Here is a 20,679-nt window from a genome sequence, read left to right on the forward strand (position 1 = left end):
CATGCTATTTCCCACAGCCAAGACATGGAAGCAACCCAAGTAAGTGCCTAATAACACGACTGAATAAGATGTGTTGTATGATTGTGTGTGTGTGTGTGTGTGTGTGTGTGTGTGTGGTGTATAGGCCTCTGTGATGGTTCAGCAGGTAAATAATCTGCCTGCAATACAGGAGATGTGGGTTCAATCCCTGGGTTGGGAAGATCCCCTGGATGAGAAAAATGGCAAACCACTCCAGTATTTGTGCCTGAAAAATCCCATGGACAGAGGAGCCTGGTGGTTAAGTCCAAAGGGTCGCAAAGAGGTGGACATGACCGATTGACTAAGCATATATATATATATATATAAAAATGGAATATTACTCAGTCATAAAACGAATGAAATATTGCCATTTGCAGCAATGTAAATGGACCTAGAGCATACTATGTTTAGTGAAATCAGTCAGAGAAAGACAAATACTATATGATATCAATCACTTGGAATCTAAAAAATGATACACATAAATGTATATACAAAATAGAAACAGACTCACAGATATAGAAAAGAAATTTGTGGTTAACAAAAGGGAGAGGGAATTGGGGAGGGACAATTTAGGGGTTTGAGATTAACAGATAAAACTAGCATATATAAGGAAGATATACAAAGGAAGCAACAAGGATATACTATACAGCTCAAGGAATTACACCATTATCTTATAACAACCTATGATAGAATATAATCTCCAAAAATACTAAATCACTAGGCTGTACACCTGAAACTAACACAATATTGTAAATCAATCATATTCCAATTAAAAAAAAGAACAAAATGCTATAAAAAGGAACTTTTAAAGATAAGAAAGAGCTCCAACTTACTGGTACTTCAGAGAAAGACAGAATAAAGAACACATTTCTATTCTGAAAGAAATAATACAAAGTTCCCAGAACTCTAATGGCATGTCCTTCCAGACTGAAGTGCTCACCACAATTAATGAAAAAAATTTCCATATGATGGCATATCACCATAACATTTCAGAATACAAGAAATAAACTTTAAAAGATGTTTTCAGAGATAAAAACAAAACCCAAACCAGGGCATCTGCAAAGGATCTGTAATAAGAATAGCACCAGAAAGTTCAAAAGCCATACAGCACTGCACCACAACGGTACAGTACTCATACCTCAGGGGCAACTGACTTATAACCAAGGATTTCATATCCAACCAAATCACTAATCATGCGATAGGGCAGAAGAAGAGTTTCAGATATCTGAGACTTAAAAACTTTACTTTCCAGGCACCACTTTTGGGGAAGCTATTGGAGGACAGGTCCTACCAAAACAAAGGAGAAATGGGGGTCAGGAAGCAGAGAGAGGTGAAGGAAACCCTCAGGAAAATGCTGGGGCAAGGCCAGGATAAGGCCTCGGTATCAGGTATGGGGGTGGCCAGTCCAGATGTGAGCAGGGTTGAGGTTCCACAAGACGATCAAACCAATGAAACAGTTAAGCCATCTGCAGTAAGAGATCACTTAGACACCTGGCAGAAAGCGTAGGGTTTAATTAGCAGTAAAGACACGGAAAACTGCTTCCTCCTTCAAACAAACAACAAAGGCCACAATTCTAACAAGTGAAAGACAAGTGTTGTTAACCCTAGGGACAAAAATTTGAAAGGAAAAGAAATAAAATCACGGTATAAATGTAAGCTTAACTGTGAAAAGTGTTTATAGGTCCTGATGATGTAAAACTGACATCTGATCTAAACCAATTATACTGTAACTAATTGGGAGGACAGGGGAGTGAGAGAGAGCTAAATCAGTACCTTATGTTCCAAACTGAAGAGAGATCAACAAATAGAGATCTAATCATATTGTTTCAAGATATAAACACCAAAATAACAGCTAGAAGAACTGAATGAGTGCTTCTGGGGAGAGAGAAATAGGAGGGAGGAGGTGGGGGTTCCTTTTTAATAAGTTATCCTTGATAAAAATAAAAAAAAAACAGACTGACCAACTCATTCAGCAAGTTGCAGAACAATCATGTACAAGATGATCCTATTTTTAAAAAATATAAGTTATAAAGGACATAAGTATAAACAGATATACTGGTATTACATAAGTAAGAAGATGTATCAGTGTAAAGGCAGGAAGAAAAAACCCAAATGCCATCAGTGGCCTCCTCCAGGTGACAATGGAGGGCTGGGGGACTTTCCTTTCCCTTTGTTTTTAATTATACAACAAAAAAGTGGTAGGATTATGGCTGTTTTATTTTTCAAGTAATTAAATTCTATGTTTATTATGAAAATATCTTAGTAAGCAAAACTGAACGTGTATATCTATGCCTATGGTATCAGTTCAGTTCAGTTCAGTTCAGTCGCTCAGCTGTGTCCAGATCTTTGCAACCCTGTGGACTGCAGCATGCCAGGCCACCCTGTCCATCACCAACTCTGGGAGCTTACCCAAACTCATGTCCATTGGTTGGATGGTGATGCCATCCAACCATCTCATCCTCTGTCGTCCCCTTCTCCTCCTGCCTTCAATCTTTCCCAGCATCAGGGTCTTTTCAAGTGAATCAGCTCTTCGCATCAGGTAGCCAAAGTATTGGAGTTTCAGCTTCAGTATCAGTCCTTCCAATCAATATTCAGGGTTGATTTCCTTTAGGATTGACTGGTTTGATCTCCTTGCAGTCCAAGGGACTCTCAAGAGTCTTCTCCAACACCACAGTTCAAAAGCATCAATTTTTTGGCACTCAGCTTTCTTTATAGTCCAACTCTCACATGCATGCATGACTACTGGAAAAACCATAACCTTGACTAGACAGACCTTTGTTGGCAAAGTAATGTCTCTGCTTTTTTAATATTCTGTCTAGGTTGGGCATAACTTTTCTTTCAAAGAGTAAGCGTCTTTTAATTTCACAGCTGCAGTCACCATCTGCAGTGATTCTGGAACCCAAGAAAATAAAGTCTGCTACTGTTTCCACCGTTTCTCCACCTATTTGCCATGAAGTGATGGGACTGGATGCCATGATCTTTGTTTTCTGAATGTTGAGCTTAAGCCAACTTTTATACTCTCCTCTTTCACTTTCATCAAGAGGCTCCTTAGTTCTTCTTGGGCTTTCTGCCGTAGGGTGGTGTCATCTGCATATCTGAGGTTATTGATATTTCTCCTGGCAATCTTGATTCCAGCTTGTGCTTCCCCCAGCCCAGCATTTCTCATGATGTACTCTGCATATAAGTTAAATAAGCAGGGTGACAATATACAGCCTTGACGTCCTCCTTTTCCTATTTGGAACCAGTCTGTTGTTCCATGTCCAGTTCTAACTGTTGTTTTCTGACCTGCATACAGATTTCTCAAGAGGCAGGTCAGGTGGTCTGGTATTCCCATCTCTTTCAGAATTTTCCACAGTTTATTGTGAGCCACACAGTCAAAGGCTTTGGCATAGTCAATAAAGCAGAAATAGATGTTTTGCTGGAACTCTCTTGCTTTTTCCATGATCCAATGGATGTTGGCAATTTGATCTCTGGTTCCTCTGCCTTTTCTAAAACCAGCTTGGACATCTGGAAGTTCACAGTTCATGTACTGTTGAAGTCTGGCTTGGAGAATTTTGAGCATTACTTTACTATCATGTGAGATGAGCGCAATTGTGCGGTAGTTTGAGCATTCTGTGGCATTGGCTTTCTTTGAGACTGTAATGAAAACCGACCTTTCCCAGTCCTGTGGCCACTGCTGAATTTTCCAAATTTGCTGGCATATTAAGTGCAGCACTTTCACAGCATCATCTTTTAGGATTTGAAATAGCTCAACTGGAATTCCATCACCTCCACTAGCTTTGCTCGTAGTGATGCTTCCTAAGGCCCACTTGACTTCACATTCCAGGATGTCTGGCTCTAGGTGAGTGATCACACCATCATGATTATCTGGGTTGTGAAGATCTTTTTTGTACAGTTCTTCTGTGTATTTTTGCCATCTCTTCTTAATATCTTCTCCTGTTAGGTCCATATCATTTCTGTCCTTTATTGAGCCCATCTTTGCATGAAATGTTCCCTTGGTATCTCTAATTTTCTTGAAGAGATCTCTAGTCTTTCCCATTTTATTGGTTTCCTCTATTTCTTTGCATTGATCACTGAGGAAGGCTTTCTTATCTCTCCTTGCTATTCTTTGGAACTCTGTATTCATATGCTTATATCTTTCCTTTTCTCCTTTGCTTTTTGCTCCTCTTCTTTTTACAGCTATTTGTAAGGCCTCCTCAGACAGCCATTTTGCTTTTTTGCATTTCTTTTTCTTGGGGATGGTCTTGCTCCCTGTCTCCTGTTAAATGTCATGAACCTCCATCCATAGTTCATCAGGCACTCTATCTATCTGATCTAGTCCCTTAAATCTATTTCTCACTTTCACTGTATAATCGTTAGGGATTTGATTTAGGTCATACCTGAATGGTTTAGTGATTTTCCTTACTTTCTTCAATTTCAGTCTGAATTTGGCAATAAGTAATTCATGATCTGAGCCACAATCAGCTCCCAGTCTTGTTTTTGCTGGCTGTATAGAGCTTCTTCATCTTTGGCTGCAGAGAATATAATCAATTTGAGTTCGGTGTTGACCATCTGGTGATGTCCATGTGTAGAGTCTTCTCTTGTGTTGTTGGAAGAGGGTGTTTTCTATGACCAGTGTGTTCTCTTGACAACACTCTGTTAGCCTTTGCCTTGCTTCGTTTTGCACTCCAGGGCCAAATTTGCCTGTTATTCCAGGTGTTTCTTGACTTCCTACTTTTGCATTCCAGTCCCCTATAATGAAAAGGACATCTTTTTTGGATGTTATTTCTAGAAGGTCTTGTAGGTCTTCATAGAACCATTCAACTTCAGCTTCTTCAGCGTTACTGGTCGGGGTTATAGACTTGGATTACTGTGACACTGAATGGTTTGCCTTGGAAATGAACAGATCATTCTGTTGTTTTTGAGACTGCATCCAAGTACTGCATTTCGGACTCTTTTGTTGGCTATGATGGCTACTCCATTTCTTCTAAGGGATTCTTGCCCATAGTAGTAAATATAATGGTCATCTGAGTTAATTTCACCCATTCCAGTCCATTTTAATTCGCTGATTCCTAAAATGTCGATGTTCACTCTTGCCATCTCCTGTGTGACCACTTCCAGTTTGCCTTGATTCATGGACCTAACATTCCAGGTTCCTACGCAATATTGCTCTTTACAGTATCGGACCTTGCTTCTATCACCAGTCACACCCACAACTGGGTGTTGTTTTTGCTTTGGCTCCATCTCTTCATTCTTTCTGGAGTTATTTCTCCACTGATCTCTGGTAGCATATTGGGCACCTACTGACCTGGGGCAGAGAAGGAAATGGCAACCCACTCCAGTACTCTTGCCTGGAAAATTCCACGGATGTAGGAGCCTGGTGGGCTGCAGTCCGTGGGGTCACAAAGAGTCGGACACCACTGAGTGACTTCACTTTCTTTCTATAGTTCCTTTTGGAGAAGAAAATGGCAACCCACTCCAGTGTTCTTGCCTGGAGAATCCCATGGATGGAGAGGCCTGGTGGGCTGCAGTCTATGGGGTTGCAAAGAGTCGGACATGACTAAGGAACTAACACACACGCACAGCGACCTGGGGAGTTCATCTTTCAGTGTCCTATCTTTTTGCCTTTTCATACTGTTCATGGGGTTCTCAAGGCAAGAATACTGAAGTGGTTTGCCATTCCCTTCTCCAGTGGAACACATTTTGTCTATATGCTGCTGCTGCTGCTAAGTTGTTTCAGTCGTGCCTGACTCTGTGCGACCCCATAGACGGCAGCCCACCAGGCTCTTCTGTCCATAGGATTCTCCAGGGAAGAATACTGGAGTAAGTTGCCATTTCCTTCTCCAATGCATGCATGCATGCATGCTAAGTCGCTTCAGTCATGTCCAACTCTGTGTGACCCAACGGACAGCAGCCCACCAGGCCCCTCTGTCCATGGGATTCTCCGGGCAAGAATACTGGAGTGGGTTGCCACTTCCTTCTCCATCTATGGTATTGTATACAGAGAAAAAGGACAGGAAAAATTCACAGGAAACCATTAATACACTAAAGGGTAACTGTGGTTGTTCACCTCTCAGGACCTGGAGGAGGGGCGGGTGTGCAAACAGGGGCCTTATCCACCTTCCCCACAATGTGCATGTGATGGTTTCAAGCAAACACCAAGTCTGCAGTCCTACTGACATGTGAGCAGGATGGCGTAAAACAAGGGGAGGGAGAGCCAGTGGGGAGATGAATAGGATGGAGATGTGGTTGGCGAAATCATGCTGGGCAAACCAAAAACTTCCTTGACCCTATGCGACTTTCTGGTCTGCAGGTGTGGGCCTACACTGCAAGGACCAAACATCACCTAACACAGGCACATGTATGCTACAGCTCTTACAAGGCACCCCTGAAACAAGAGGACACTGCTTTCCCATGTATGTCTGGGCCCAAGGGGGGAGACACAAGCAAGACAAACGGTTTGCTTGTGCAAAATTAATAAAGCTTAACAATAATGAAGCCTAATTATCTGAGAACTTATTCTCAGGCAAGACTTTAATACAATATGTATTTAAGAGAAATTAAGACTGCCTTAATTTGTATAAAGGTCTGTGAATGTTTCAGGAAAAGAAATAGAATGGTATGCTAGGAAATCTTCATTTTTAATTAAAATGACTAGTGTCACTATTTTTAAAGCAAATTCATCAACTGAATTTATATTATTTTAACTGACCACATGGCAGCAGCAAAGGCTGAAGACTGGCCAGGAGTCTTTGCGGCAGGCCCCCAGTAGTCAGTGGGAGGGCCAGGGCTGGTCTCAGGTGGCAGACCTCACTCAGGCCTCAGGCCTCATGTTCACAAGGGGCAAGGGTTTGGCCCTCTCTGAACTGTGGGCTCTGCTACTGTGTTAGGCTTCTGTTCAGTGGCTGTGATGGAACCACTCAACAGATTCAAAAGAATTACTACTACTATACCATCAAAAATCTCTCTGTTCTTTTTTGTATGAAAAGGTTTCATTGTTCTTATCTCACTTCTTCCTCCCACAGACTTTAGTTCACAGAAAATACAACTTTTTGTTGTTATTGAAACATAGTATCAAAAGACAGTCAACAAAATCAATATAGTAATTATTTAAGGAATGCTAAGAATGCTTTCAATAAAACTATTATTATCTCTGCCTCTAGCCTCACTCAACACTTCAGTTGCTAAAAAAAAACAAGAAACAACAAAGAAACAAACAAAAACTTTATCATGATCTGTTTACACAGCGGTACAGATCAAAAAATAACGAAAGCTCATAAAACCAGCTTAGAGAACATCTCTCTGGTTTTTAAATATGTACTCCCTGACAGGCAACACCACCATTCAAATTCCAGCCTTGGCCTAGCCAAGAGGTTTGCCTGGAGCCTTTCCAAGAGTTCCTACTGGTGTGGTTGGGATACTGGAGTGGTAGAATTTTACAGTGTAAGAAATGAATACTTGGGCAATAACTCATATAAAACTTCTAGAGCAACTGTATCATATACTACTTGGCCTTTAACTTTCCCCCACCCCAAATTCAAATTCTTTGCACTAAAAATAAGATTTCAAGTATGACAAAACTGTTAACACCAGGGATATCTGGGTAAATAGTATTTGGAAGTTCTTTGTCCTATTCTTACAATTTTTCTCTAAGTTTTACATTATTTCCAAATAAAAACTTAAAAAAAAAAAGAAGAAGCATTTTTCTGTATATGAGTCTGGGCAGCTGGCTCATATCTGCACCCAGGGTGGCTCAGATGGGCCCAGGCAAATCAGGCATTCCACAAATGTCTTCTAATCTCAACAGTCTTTGAGAAAGTAACATGATCCCAAAGTTTATTTGGATTTTCAACATTGACAAATTTTTTAAAAATGTTTTTTTGTATCTGAAGATTACAATAACAAAATGATTTTGATTAAAAGGAAAAAAACCAACACAGTATCACTACTTACTCTATGAATTATACCAGCTGAATGTAGATGTTTAATACCACAGAGCATCTGGTAAAGAAGGTAGGACATTCTTTCATGGTCCAGCTCCATGTGAATAACCTGACATAAGTTAGCATCCATTAATTCCATAACCAAATACCTGAGGAAATAAATGATCAGCCATGTACACATGAAAATTATCCAAATTCCTTCATGGTATCAAATCAGAATCTTTATAAAAAAGAAATAACTTCATACCTAGTCACTGTATTGGCTAAAGTAAAAAGATAATTTGCTTTCATTAGGTATCTTGATTTACAAGCTATCTTGAAAAGAAGCAATTTTTATATCATAGTAAATAGAATCTCAAACATGCAAAGTCTCCTATATTTAAAATTTTTTGCTACTGGGTCATTCTTACCAATACAGAAACCATGCCGTTACTGCTTGCATCTTAAGAAAACTTTTGACCTTACCTCCCCTACCAGCTACGATCCTGTATTTTTGGTCTTCCTGCAAGCAAAACTCCCCAAAGAGGTATCTACACTCATCATCTTCAATTTTTTTCTCCCATTTTTCCTTAATCTCACTTTAATTAGGCTTTTGCCCCCACCACTTCGCTGAAACTGTCCTCAAGGCTCCTGACACCTCCGTGTTGCTAAACCCAGTAGCTAGTCCTACAATCCTGGCTGACCATGACTTTCTCTTACCACTAGCTTCTTACTGTTGGAGTAAGAAGAACAGGCCAGCACCTGTTCCTGGCCTTCTTTTCTCTACTGTACTCATAGTCACGACGATCTTCTCTGGTTTCTGATCTCAAGGCTTTAGATACCATCTATAGACTGTCAACTCTCAAATTAATACATTCAACCCAGACATCCCACCTGAACTCCAGGCTCACTTATCTAAATGACTGCTTCACAGATCAGTTTGGGTGCCCAATAGACTCCCTGTCTAAAACTGAGCTCCTGATTCTACGCCACCCCCAAATCTGTTCTTCCTGTAGCTTTCCTCATCTCAGTTGAGAGAACTTTTATCCTTCTGGTGAGCACCTGAGCCAAAATTCCAAATGTTGTTCTCAGCAACTCCTTCTCTCAAACCACACAGAGCCTCTCTCAAAGCCTCTCTAAGAGCAAACACTGGGGTTCTATCTTCAACACAGTGTCGACATCCAATCTCATGCCTTTACCATCACTATCACCCCTTTGGTCTAAATGTAGCCACAATAATCCCTCACCTGAACTACTGCAGTAGCCTCCTGACTGGTCTTCTGTGTTCCACCCCATACAGTGGATTCTCAGTCCAGAAACCAAGTTATTGTTTTAAAATGTAAGTTAGATACACTCAGTCTTCTACTGAAAGTCTTACTTGTGAAGGGAAGTCCTTACAACGGCCGAGAGGCCCAGCAGTGTCGGCCCTGCCACTTCTTTGAGCCGATCTCTTCTACTTTCCTCTGCTTCCTTCGATCCAGCCAAACAGGCTCTTGCTCTTCAAGAGCACACACCAGGCACACTCCCATGTCTGCTCCTTGATGCTGCTTGTTCCTTCTATCTTTTAAAAATATAACTGCATTTATTTTAATTTTGGCTGTGCTGGATCTTCACTGATGCACAGGTTTTCCCCAGTTGCGGCAAGCAGCAGGTACTCTCTTGCTACAGCGCGTGGGCTTTTCACTGCAATGGCTTCTCCTCTTGTGGAACACGGCTTCTATGACTTGTGGGCTTCAGTAGCTGCAGCACTTGGGCTCAGTAGCTGTGGCTCCCAAGTGTTAGAGAGCCGGCTCAGCAGTTGTGGCACACGGGCTTAGTTGCTCCGTGGCATGAGGGATCTTCCTGGATCAGGGACTGAACCCCTGCTTCCTGCACTGGCAGGTAGATTCTTTAGCACTGAGTCACCAGGGAAGCCCATTCCTTCTATCTTGATACTACCTTTCTCAAAATATCTGTAGGACTAACCCCCTCATTTCCTTCAAGGCTTCTTCAAATGTCACCAATCCCATGAGGTCCTTCCCTAACTATCCTACTTAAAACTGCAGCCTGACTCCTAAACCCCAGCACTTCTGATCCCTCACTCAGCTTCGTTTCTTCCACATTTGCCACATTCTAATGAATGACATAATTTCCCTATTTGTTATGTTGATTATCTTCCCTGGTTTTCCTTCAAGCTCTAGGAGGAAATATGATCATCCACAATTCTTAAATAATGAAAGGAATTTTTGCCTGTTTTGGTCACTAAGTATGTCAAGTTCAAGAGAGTGCTTAGCACACAGCTGGCAATCAAATTTTCCTTTTGGCTGTGCAACTGAAAGCATGGCATCCTAACCACTGGACTGCCAGGGAATTTCTAGCAGTCAAATATTTGTTGAATGAATAAACCAATAAATTTAAGATAAAGTTGTGCATTATATCTAAATAATAAATTAATATTTCATTTCATTGTTAGTAAAACAATTCTATTTCAGATTTTGGAAAACATACAATATTTAGTCACTTACCCATTTCATATAATAACCATAAATCCCTAAACCCTACAATCCTGGATTTTAGGGGACTAGAGAAAAACATTTTATATTTCAGTAAAGCAAATCAGCAGCATTAATGGCACTGTCTTCTCCAAGGAATCCACTTTCAGTCATCCTTTATCTGTTGTAAAAATGATAACTGTCTAGGGATAAGCACGTGCATGCTAAGTTGCTTCAGTAGTGTCTGACTCTTTGCAACCCTGTGGACTGTAGCCTGCCTGGCTCCTCTGTCCGAGGGATTCTCCAAGCAAGAATACTGGACTGGGTTGCCATGCCCTTCTCCAGGGCGTCTTCCCCACTCAGGGATCGAACCAGGATCTCTTACGTCTCCTACATTGGTGGGCGGATTCTTTATGACTAGAGCCACCTGAGAAGTCCATAGGCACAAATATTATTATTTGTTTTCCTTACTATTTCTATTTCATAGTGAAAAGTGGCTAAGATATCATTTTAAAATGTATTATGTTGTCTGCATTTCCTAAGTTAAAAAAAGCAGTCATGTTCTCTTAAATTCTCAGTCTTTCATGCACAGTGTATTACTGAATAAAAATTATACTTACACATCTTGAAATTCTTCTAGAGTTTTTTGTGGTGTAAACACATTTAACAAACTAATTATCTGAAAAGAGAAAATTAAACCTCAGTATGTCAAACAAGTCTACTTGACTATAAAAATTAAGTTTAACATTAAAATGTATTAAAAACTAGGGAAAAAATCACAGCAGAGCTTTGAAATTTTATTATTGTTACTGCTTTTACCAGAATATTCTATCATACAGCATTTCAAAAGTTAAATGATTAGGATTCTCGCCTTGGAAATAAGATGCACTTTTAATCAAATCACTTTTATGTGTCCCTGGTAACTTATTATTACAGAATTTTGACACATAATGCTTTCCAGCTTTGAACATAAAAAAGTATCAATTATAAGTAGAAAAACACTAAATAAAGCAATATGTTAACTCTGAAAACTTAAATACAATGTGCAAATTTCAAGAAAGTTTTGAAATATGAGGGCTAAGCTTATATTTTGGTACAATAAAGATGAAATGCCTCATAGTATTATGTATTTACCTAAAGAGGGTTCAAAAACTGACCCCATCGCAGGCTTTGGTCCTGGTACTCCAATGTTAAACAATGAATTCTGCTACTTGAGCATTAAAAACACATCCTCAATCATTTCAAATGACTGAGGGAAAGTTGAATTATTCAGTATAAAAGACTGAAGATTGGAGTGGCTGGATAGCCAAGGGGCAAAAAGAAAACTGAATTCATACTTTAACCTTTATACCAAGATAAACTTAAAATGGAACAAAAACTTAAATCTAAGGCATGAAACCATGAAACATTAAAATATGGATAAACATTCAGACAACTCTGGTGTAGAAAAGTCTGTTCTAAGAATGACAAGAAATCTACAAGACTTGATTACATTCAACGACAAAAATCTATGGCAAAAACAACCTGCTGCTGCTGCTGCTAAGTCACTTCAGTCGTGTCCGACTCTGTGTGATCCCAGAGACTGTGCGATCCCAGAGATGGCAGCCCACCAGGCTCCGCCGTCTCTGGGATTCTCCAGGTAAGAACACTGAAGTGGGTTGTCATTTCCTACTTCAGTGCATGGAAGTGAAAAGTGAAAGTCAAGTCACTCAGTCGTGTCCGACTCTTCACAATCCCATGGACTGCAGCCTACTAGGCTCCTCCGTCCATGGGATTTTCCAAGCAAGAGTACTGGAGTGGGTTGCCATTGCCTTCTCTGAAAAACAACCCAAATTAGGTCAAATGGAAAAGATATGAGGATTGATAGCTTTAATATACAAAGATCTTCTCTAAATGCATAAGACAAGTGTGCTCAGTCACTCAGTCATGTCTGATTCTTTGTGACCCCATGGACTGTAGCCCACCAGGCTCCTCTGTCCATAGGATTTCCTAGGCAAGAATACTGTAATGGGTTGCCATTTCCTACTTGAGGGGATCTTCCCAACTCAAGGATTAAACTTGTGTCTCTTGCATCTCCTGCATTGGCAAGGGATATGTTTATAAATATTTTAATGTTTCATGGTTTCATGCCTTAGATTTAAGTTTTTGTTTCATTTTAAGTTTATCTTGGTGTAAAGATTGACGTGTGAATCCAGTTTTTTTTTCCCCCCTTGAGTCTCTTGCGTCTCCTGCATTGAAAGAAACCAACAGTCCTAGAGAAAAATGGACAAAGGCCATGGAAAACAAACTCTCAAGAAATAAAAATAAAAGGCTGGTAGAGATATGGAAAGAAAATCAACCTCACAAATAAAAATAAGGTATCATTTGTCATCTATCAGTTTGGTAAGGTAAAACAAAAAAAATCAACAATATGTAGTTCTGGAGCATTCTGAAATAAAAGCCATACTCAGATACTCAATGAAAGTGTAAAACTGATAGTCTTCCTTGAGGTCAATTTGTCAGTACATATTAAAATTAGAAATGTGCATACTTTTTGACCCAGAATCTTGGCCAAAGAATTCACCTGTATAAGGATGTTCACTGCAGCACTGCTTATAGTAGTAAAAAATTAGACACAATCTAAATATTTGTGTTTTTTTTTATGTTTTATTTTTTTAATTTTTTAAAATATAAATTTATTTTAATTGATAATAAACAATTGATTAAATGAATTACTGTGCATTTGTACTATGTAGCTATTTAAAAATGGTTTATATCTATGTTCATTAATGTACATGAGATCTAGCAACATTCCACCATATTTTTTTTAAGAAAATTTTTTTTACTTTTGTTTTTATGATATACCCAAATGAATACAGAGTTCCAGAGAATAGTAAGGAGAGATAAGAAGGCCTTCTTAAGTGAACAATGCAAAGAAATAGAGGAAAACAATAGAATGGGAAAGACTAGAGGTCTTTTTAAGAAAACTGGAGATATCGAGGGAACATTTCATGCAAGGATGGGCATGATAAAGGACAGAAATGGTGAGGATCTAACAGAAACAGAAGAGATGGCAAGAATACACAGAACCAGACACTGGACATCCTGGAGTGTAAAGTCAAGTGGGCCTTAGGAAGCTACTACAACCAAAGCTAGTGGAAGTGATAGAATTCCAGCTGAGTTATTTCAAATCCTAAAAGATGATGCTGTTAAAGAGCTACACTCATTATGGCAGCAAACACGGAAAACTTAGCAATGACCACAGGACTCTAAAAGGTCAGTTTTCATTCCAATCCCAAAGAAGGACAATGCCAAAGAATGTTCAAACTACTGTACAATTATGCTCATTTCACATGCTAGCAAGGTTATGTTCAAAATCCTTCAAGCTAGGCTTCAGCAGTACATGAACTAAGAACTTCCAGATGTACAAGCTGGGTTTCAAAGAGGAACCAGAGATCAAATTGCCATGATTGATGGATAATGGAGAAAGCAAAGGAGTTCCAGAAAAACATCTACTTCTTCATTGACTACGTGAAAGCCTTTGACTGTGTGGATCACAACAAACTGTGGAAAATTCTTAAAGAGATAGCAATACCAGACCACCTTGCCTGTCTCCTGAGAAACCTGTATGCAGGTCAAGAAGCAACAGAACTGGACATGGAACAACAGACTGGTTCCAAATTGAGAAAGGAGTATAACAAGGATGTATATTGTCACCCTGCTTATTTAGCTTATATGCAGAGACCATCATGTGAAATGCTGAGCTGGATGAATCACAAGCTAGAATAAAGATTGCTGGGAGAAATATCAAGAACTTCAGATATGCCATGATATCACTCTAATAGCAGAAAGTAAAGAGGAACTAAAGAACCTTTTAATGAGGGTCAAAGAGGAGAGTGAAAAAGCTGGTTTGCAACTCAACATTAAAAAAAAAAACCCTAAGATCATGGTATCTGGTCCCATCACTTCATGGCAAATAGATAGGGAAAAAATGGAATCAGTGACAGATTTTCTTTTCTTGGGCTCCAAAATCACCACAGACGGTGACTGCAGCCATGAAATTAAAAGATGCTTGCTACCTGGAAGGAAAGCTGTGACAAACCTAGACACAAAAACCTGCATATTAAAAAGCAGAGACATCACTTTGCTAGCAAAGGTCCATAAAGTCAAAGCTATGGTTTTTCCAGTAGTTATGTACAGATGTGAGAGTTCAACTACAAAGAAGGCTTATCATCAAAGAACTGATGCTTTCACATTGTTGTGCTGGAGAAGATTCTTGAGAGCCCCTTGGACTGCAAGGAGATGAGACAGTCAATCCTAACGGAGATCAACTCTGAATATTTCTTGGAAGTACTGATGCTGAAACTCCAATACTTTGGCCACCTGATGCAAAGAGCTGACTTATTGGAAAAGATCCTGATGCCGGGAAAGACTGAAGGCAAAAGGAGAAGCAGAGGAAGAGATGGACAGACAGCACCACTGACTCAATGGACATGAATCTGAGCAAACTTTGGGAGATAATGGAGGACAGGGGAGCTTGGAGTACTGCAGTCCATGAGGTCGCAAAGAGTTGGACATGACTTAGCAACTGAACAGCAAATAAAACATGCATTGGAGAAACTAAAAACAAATTCAAATCACAGACTCAAAAGATTGAAATTATCTTAGTTTTTTGTCCCTACACCAGAAAAATCCAGCAGAAATGTCACAACAAAAGGAGCCATATGGAGCTGAGTGTAATCTTAAGATACTTATCCCCTCAACTTTGCAACAAAGAGAAGTCAGATGGGAGGGGGTCTCCAAAGCCCCTCCTAGGCTTACCATCTTATAATCTTATAACATAGCAAGGCTATCAAAATCATGTTCCACATAATATTCAGGGATCAGCTAAAGAACATGAAACGTGACTGAGTACCTCATTTTCTAGAGATATACTTTTTTTCCTTACAATGTACAAGGCTTTGATTTCTGTGCCAAGTAGAACTACCTTGAATAAAGCATCATCTAATAACAATTATTTCCATAAATATGAATATGTAAAAGCTACTTATAGAACACTGTTTTCCTAAAAAGTATTTAACTATTTTTCAATTTGTCAGGTCAATACTCTTGCCATTTTATCACACTGAAATAGGGAAAACCAAATGGTAACAAGAACATTCCCATTCCTAATGAGTGACCTAAATTCCTATGGACCACGATGCCTTTTGTTGACTCAATATCCCCAATGTTGATTAACAATTTTATCAATAAAATATAAACATTTAAATAGTACTTTTATCACTAGCTTACTCTAGGTCTAAACTCATTGTATCTTCAAAGACCCAGAAGATTATCACATATTATTGACATTAAAGTATACAGTGGAAACACAGACATTACTTACATTTTTATGATTGACACATTTTAAGAGGACAAGTTCACGATATGCTCTCTTTGCATGAGTCTGATTCTGAAAAGGACGGCTTAGTTTCTTGACTGCAACATTTATCCCAAGAACTGTATCAAAAGCAGCACTATAATTAAGAAATATAATAAGCAACCCATTAGGATAATTCTGGAAAATACAGCAATGCAGAATGTACATTCAATATGTTATCTAACTGAGTAACAAATAAGGAAACATCTGCTTGCTTTCATTCGGGGTACTTATGCACATGAAGAGCAAAGTGAGCTGGCTAACAGTGCAGGAGGAACTGACTCCTTTCAGTGGGACTGACCTGGCAGCTGCAGCTAGGATGGGATTCAGCAATTCTTTGCACACTGACATCTCATTATGTTAGTTGAGATTACTATCTTCAGAACCAGGTAATTTACTATAGAGCATATACATCTGGTCAGGAAACAAAATCTTCAGTTTAAATATGTCAATAAGTTGAAAAAACTCACTGGTATCACAAAATAAAACATAAGTATATTTTGGAATATCACAGTGGAGAAAATGGTTTGAGCTCCTGAGAAGAATGTAATATTATAAATCTAATTTTTGATTGATTGTGTTTTTTTCCTAGATGAAAGAATCTAAAAAGAAAGCAGAAGCCAAAATCTCAACTCATGGTAAATCCCCAAGATACAAAATCCCTAACATAAGCAATTGCTATATATACAAAATTCTACTAGAAATACCTCTTCATATTATTAATACTATGGTAAGAAATAAAATCTTCTAGGGGGTCTGTTTCTAGCATATCAAGCTCCCAGCTGAAATTTACGATCCATTTTCCTAGAAAAAATACACAGGAAAAATTGAATACTTTGTGTACTAGTTTCAAGCTAGCACTAGCATCAGTTGCTGTTACTGTTACCTTCTGGCTCTTCATTGGCGGTTCAAAGCTGCTAAAGACCATCCGAGAACCTAAGCACCATTTAAAACACTGTTTCTATTTATTCTATTCAGTTTACCACACTGTTTACACTTATTCACTTCTGTGAATAATCTGTTTGCCAAGAAACTCAATTCAATTTTAACTTTTTAAAATGGAAAGCTGTCAAGTTACTTTGAAATTGTTTTTTCTTTAACTCAGTTCACATTATGTGTACAGGTATACACAGATGTAAAATCACATGCCCATATGCAAATATAATATTCATATGAATTACAAAATGTTAAAATTAAATCTGTGAAACAAATCATTAATATATGTGCATGATTTGTACACTTCTACGTGTGTGTGTGTATACATAAAATTGCTGTTTTAGTTGCTGAGTTGTGTCCAACTCTTTGTGACCCCATGGACTGTAGCCCACCAGGCTCCTCTGTCCATGGGATTTCCCCGGCAAGAAAACTGGAGTGGGTTGCCATTTCCTTCTCTAGGGGATCTTCTTGACCCAGGGAGTGAACCCAAGTCTTCTGTATTGCAGGCAGATTCTTTACCAGTGAGCCACCTGGGAAGCACATATATATCTCAGTCTTAAGAATTTAAAAACAGACAAATCTTTTTTTGGACAAAGAATTTTTTGTCCAATGAGACAAATGAACTAATTCTGAATTACCTGAGCAGACACACGTTCCCCACTCCTAGCTTCAACTCCAGGAGGAGCTATCTTAAATTATTCCTGGCTTTACTTCTTGTAGTCACGTCTCAACTCCAAAAATATACTTTTATCACTCTTTCCTCATTTATCAACTTTAGAAATTATCTATTTACTCCCCATTATGAAAACTGAGGATTTAGTCACTTATCTGAAACCCGCAAGGACGCCTCATAGCTTTTTGTTCTCATGTTATTTTTAATTTTTTCCTTGGTCACCATTGTAACTTTAAATAACACGCCTAAGCTTGTTTCATCAACTTTTAAAGGAATTTCTTGCTGCCCAGTATGTAAAATGAGAATATTACACTTCATCTTCTTTTACTTCCAGCTCTCTTTCCCTCCAAATTTGTCTTAAATGGTCAAGTTTGATAACACATCTTTCAGTCTCTATAATTAGGTCTTCTGTGTTTCTTCTGTAGGATGTGTCTAAAAGTTGAAAATCAAGATATGAAGTGTATGTATGTATGCACACGTAAACATTACTACTTGCAGAGTAAGGATTACATTTCATTTCCAGAGATCACATGATTTTCTGTCACTCAAAAGAACAAGACTGTTTCCAATATTAAGGTTAAATGGATTCTCTTCCTACATTCTACCAGTTCTCAAACCTCATGTTACTTTAAATTTATTTCCTTCTTAAATCATGACTTTTTCTAGCTTTTCTACTACAAGTTTCTAATCAACTTTTTTTTTTTTTTTTCTTATTAAGAGAAGACAAATATATCTCACAAGAGCCTGTCACTAGTACTTCCTACCTTCTCAAATTATCTATTGTTTGGAACCTATTCCATTTGCAGGGGAAGACATTTTTCTTGAAGTTTCAACGCCTGATGTGCAGCTATCAGCCTGGGATTTCTTTTCACTGGCCTCCACTGTTACTTGTTATACATTCTTATAGTCTCTTTCTGGTTGGAATATATCCTAAGGGAATTTCTTCAGGAAAAAAGTGCATGGAAGATAAATTATCTTACTCTTCCTTTACCCTTGATTGATAGTTTATCTTCTAAGTTTTAAATCAATTTTCTCTCAGGATTGCCAAAGTTGAGTGCTGTTGGTTATGCACAGAAGGCTTGTGCCTGTCTGGTATTCATTCTTTTGCTTCCCTTTTTGTTCCTTATCTCCATGATTTATCACAGAGACTCATGCTTTGTCAACACCCCCAAAATCCCCTAGTCACGTCTCCTACTAATCACTATTCCCACTGCCCTCCAAAGATGGTAACTACTTCTGCCTTTTATGAGAATCACTTCCTTGCTTTCACCTGCTAAACATGCATCTTTAAGACCCTGCATCATTTATTTTTGCCTGGTTTTTGAAACTGTGTCTGACTTCCTTCACTCAACATGGTGTTTGTGAGATACATCCATTGTTGTATGAAGCTATAGCTCATTCTGTGTCATTGCTCTAACATTCCTTCATTATGATTATATGACATAATTTTTATAGATAATATTGGTTGTTTTCAGTTTACAAAGCAATTACAAAAAACAAAGAATGGTCATAAACATTCTTGTACATGGTTCTGGGTACCCTAGGCATGGATTTTTAATAAGTAGATAGCTAAGAGTGGGGCTGCATGTTTTATTTTAGTAGATAAAGCAACAGTTGAAACTGGACATGGAACAACAGACTGGTTCCAAATAGGAAAAGGAGGACGTCAAGGCTGTATATTGTCACCCTGCTTATTTAACTTATATGCAGAGTACATCATGAGAAACGCTGGGCTGGAAGCACAAGCTGGAATCAAGATTGCCAGGAGAAATGTCAATAACCTCAGATATGCAGATGACACCACCCTTATGGCAGAAAGTGAAGAGGAACTAAAAAGCCTCTTGATGAAAGTTAAAGTGGAGAGTGAAAAAGTTGGCTTAAAGCTCAACATTCAGAAAACGAAGATCATGGCATCTGGTCCCATCACTTCATGGGAAATAGATGGGGAAACAATGGAAACAGTGTCAGACTTTATTTTGGGGGGCCCCAAAATCACTGCAGATGGTGACTGCAGCCATGAAATTAAAAGACGCTTACTCCTTGGAAAGAAAGTTATGACCAACCTAGATAACAAATTTAAAAGCAGAGACATTACTTTGCTAACAAAGGTCCATCTAGTCAAGGCTATGGTTTTTCCAGTGGTCATGTATGGATGTGAGAGTTGGGCTATGAAGAAAGCTGAGCGCCGAAGTGTGGTGTTGGAGAAGACTCTTGAGAGTCCCTTGGACTGCAAGGAGATCCAACCAGTCCATTCTAAAGGAGATCAGTCCTGGATGTTCTTTGGAAGGAATGATGCTAAAGCTGAAACTCCAGTACTCTGGCCACCTCACGCGAAGAGTTGACTCATTGGAAAAGACTCTGATGCTGGGAGGGATTGGGGGCAGGAGGAGAAGGGGACGACAGAGGATGAGATGGCTGGATGGCATCACTGACTCGATGGACGTGAATTTGAGTGAACTCCGGAAGTTGGTGATGGACAGGGAGGCCTGGCGTGCTGCAATTCATGGGGTCACAAAGAGTCGGACACGACTGAGTAACTGAACTTAACTGAAGTGAATGCCAAATTGTTTTCCAAAGTGGTTTGTTCTGCCTATTTCTAGGGATTTGGTTTTCTTGCGGTATATTCACCCTTTGTCCCATAAGGGGACTAAATATTATTTCAACAAAAGGGAGATCACAAGGGAAGGGGTTTGTGGGGGGGGGGGCACTAATCCAATTACAAGAATCTTTAGAAGCAAAGTTTGTTCTGGCTGGCTGGGAAGAGGGGAAAGTCAGAGAGATCTGAATCCAGAGAAGGACAAGACATGACATTATTGCCGTCAAGATGGATGTGGGGGGTCCGTCTTGAGAAGGAATGGGAGCAGAGTGCTCCTGGCTGACAGACAATAAGGGAATAGAGACCTCTGACCTACACTGCAAGGAACTAGGTTCTGCCAAGAACCCTGAATGCACTTGAAAACAGATTCTTCCCCAGAGCCTCCAGAGAAGAGCCTGGTCCAGTAACACCTTGATTTCAGCCTTGTGAAATGCCACGCAGAGAACCCAGGGAAGCCCACCCAGATATCTAACCTACACAGAACTATGAAATTACAAATGGTTGTTGCTTTGTTTTACATCCCTAAGTTTATGGCAATTTGTCATGTGGCAATAGAAAACAAACACAGCTTCTCTTCTGCATGTTTCTACCATTCTGCCTCCCCAGCCTTCATTCTGGATACTTTTCTCCTTAACTATCTTCCAGATCACAATTCTCTCCTCAGTTGTACTTATTAATAATATGCT

The 20,679-nt window shown here is 39.2% G+C and overlaps 1 protein-coding gene across 6 annotated transcripts in view; it reads right to left on the bottom strand.

Annotated features, from left to right (window-relative positions):
* The window catches only part of MAPK9 (mitogen-activated protein kinase 9), a 68,113-nt gene that overhangs the window by 24,551 nt on the left and 22,883 nt on the right, over positions 1–20,679 (bottom strand). For 5 of the 6 annotated variants that reach the window (XM_070373498.1, XM_070373497.1, XM_070373499.1 and 2 more), the window contains 3 exons: positions 15,756–15,885; positions 11,011–11,069; positions 7,951–8,089 (listed from right to left, as the gene is read on the bottom strand). In XM_070373498.1, coding sequence (XP_070229599.1) covers positions 7,951–8,089; positions 11,011–11,069; positions 15,756–15,885 — 328 coding nt within the window. Of the gene's footprint in view, positions 1–7,950; positions 8,090–11,010; positions 11,070–15,755; positions 15,886–16,089; positions 16,200–20,679 lie in introns of those variants that run through there. The other variant, XM_070373500.1, reaches the window with a different exon arrangement.

Source organism: Bos mutus, chromosome 7, assembly GCF_027580195.1.
Source record: "Bos mutus isolate GX-2022 chromosome 7, NWIPB_WYAK_1.1, whole genome shotgun sequence".
Lineage (NCBI taxonomy): Eukaryota > Metazoa > Chordata > Mammalia > Artiodactyla > Bovidae > Bos > Bos mutus.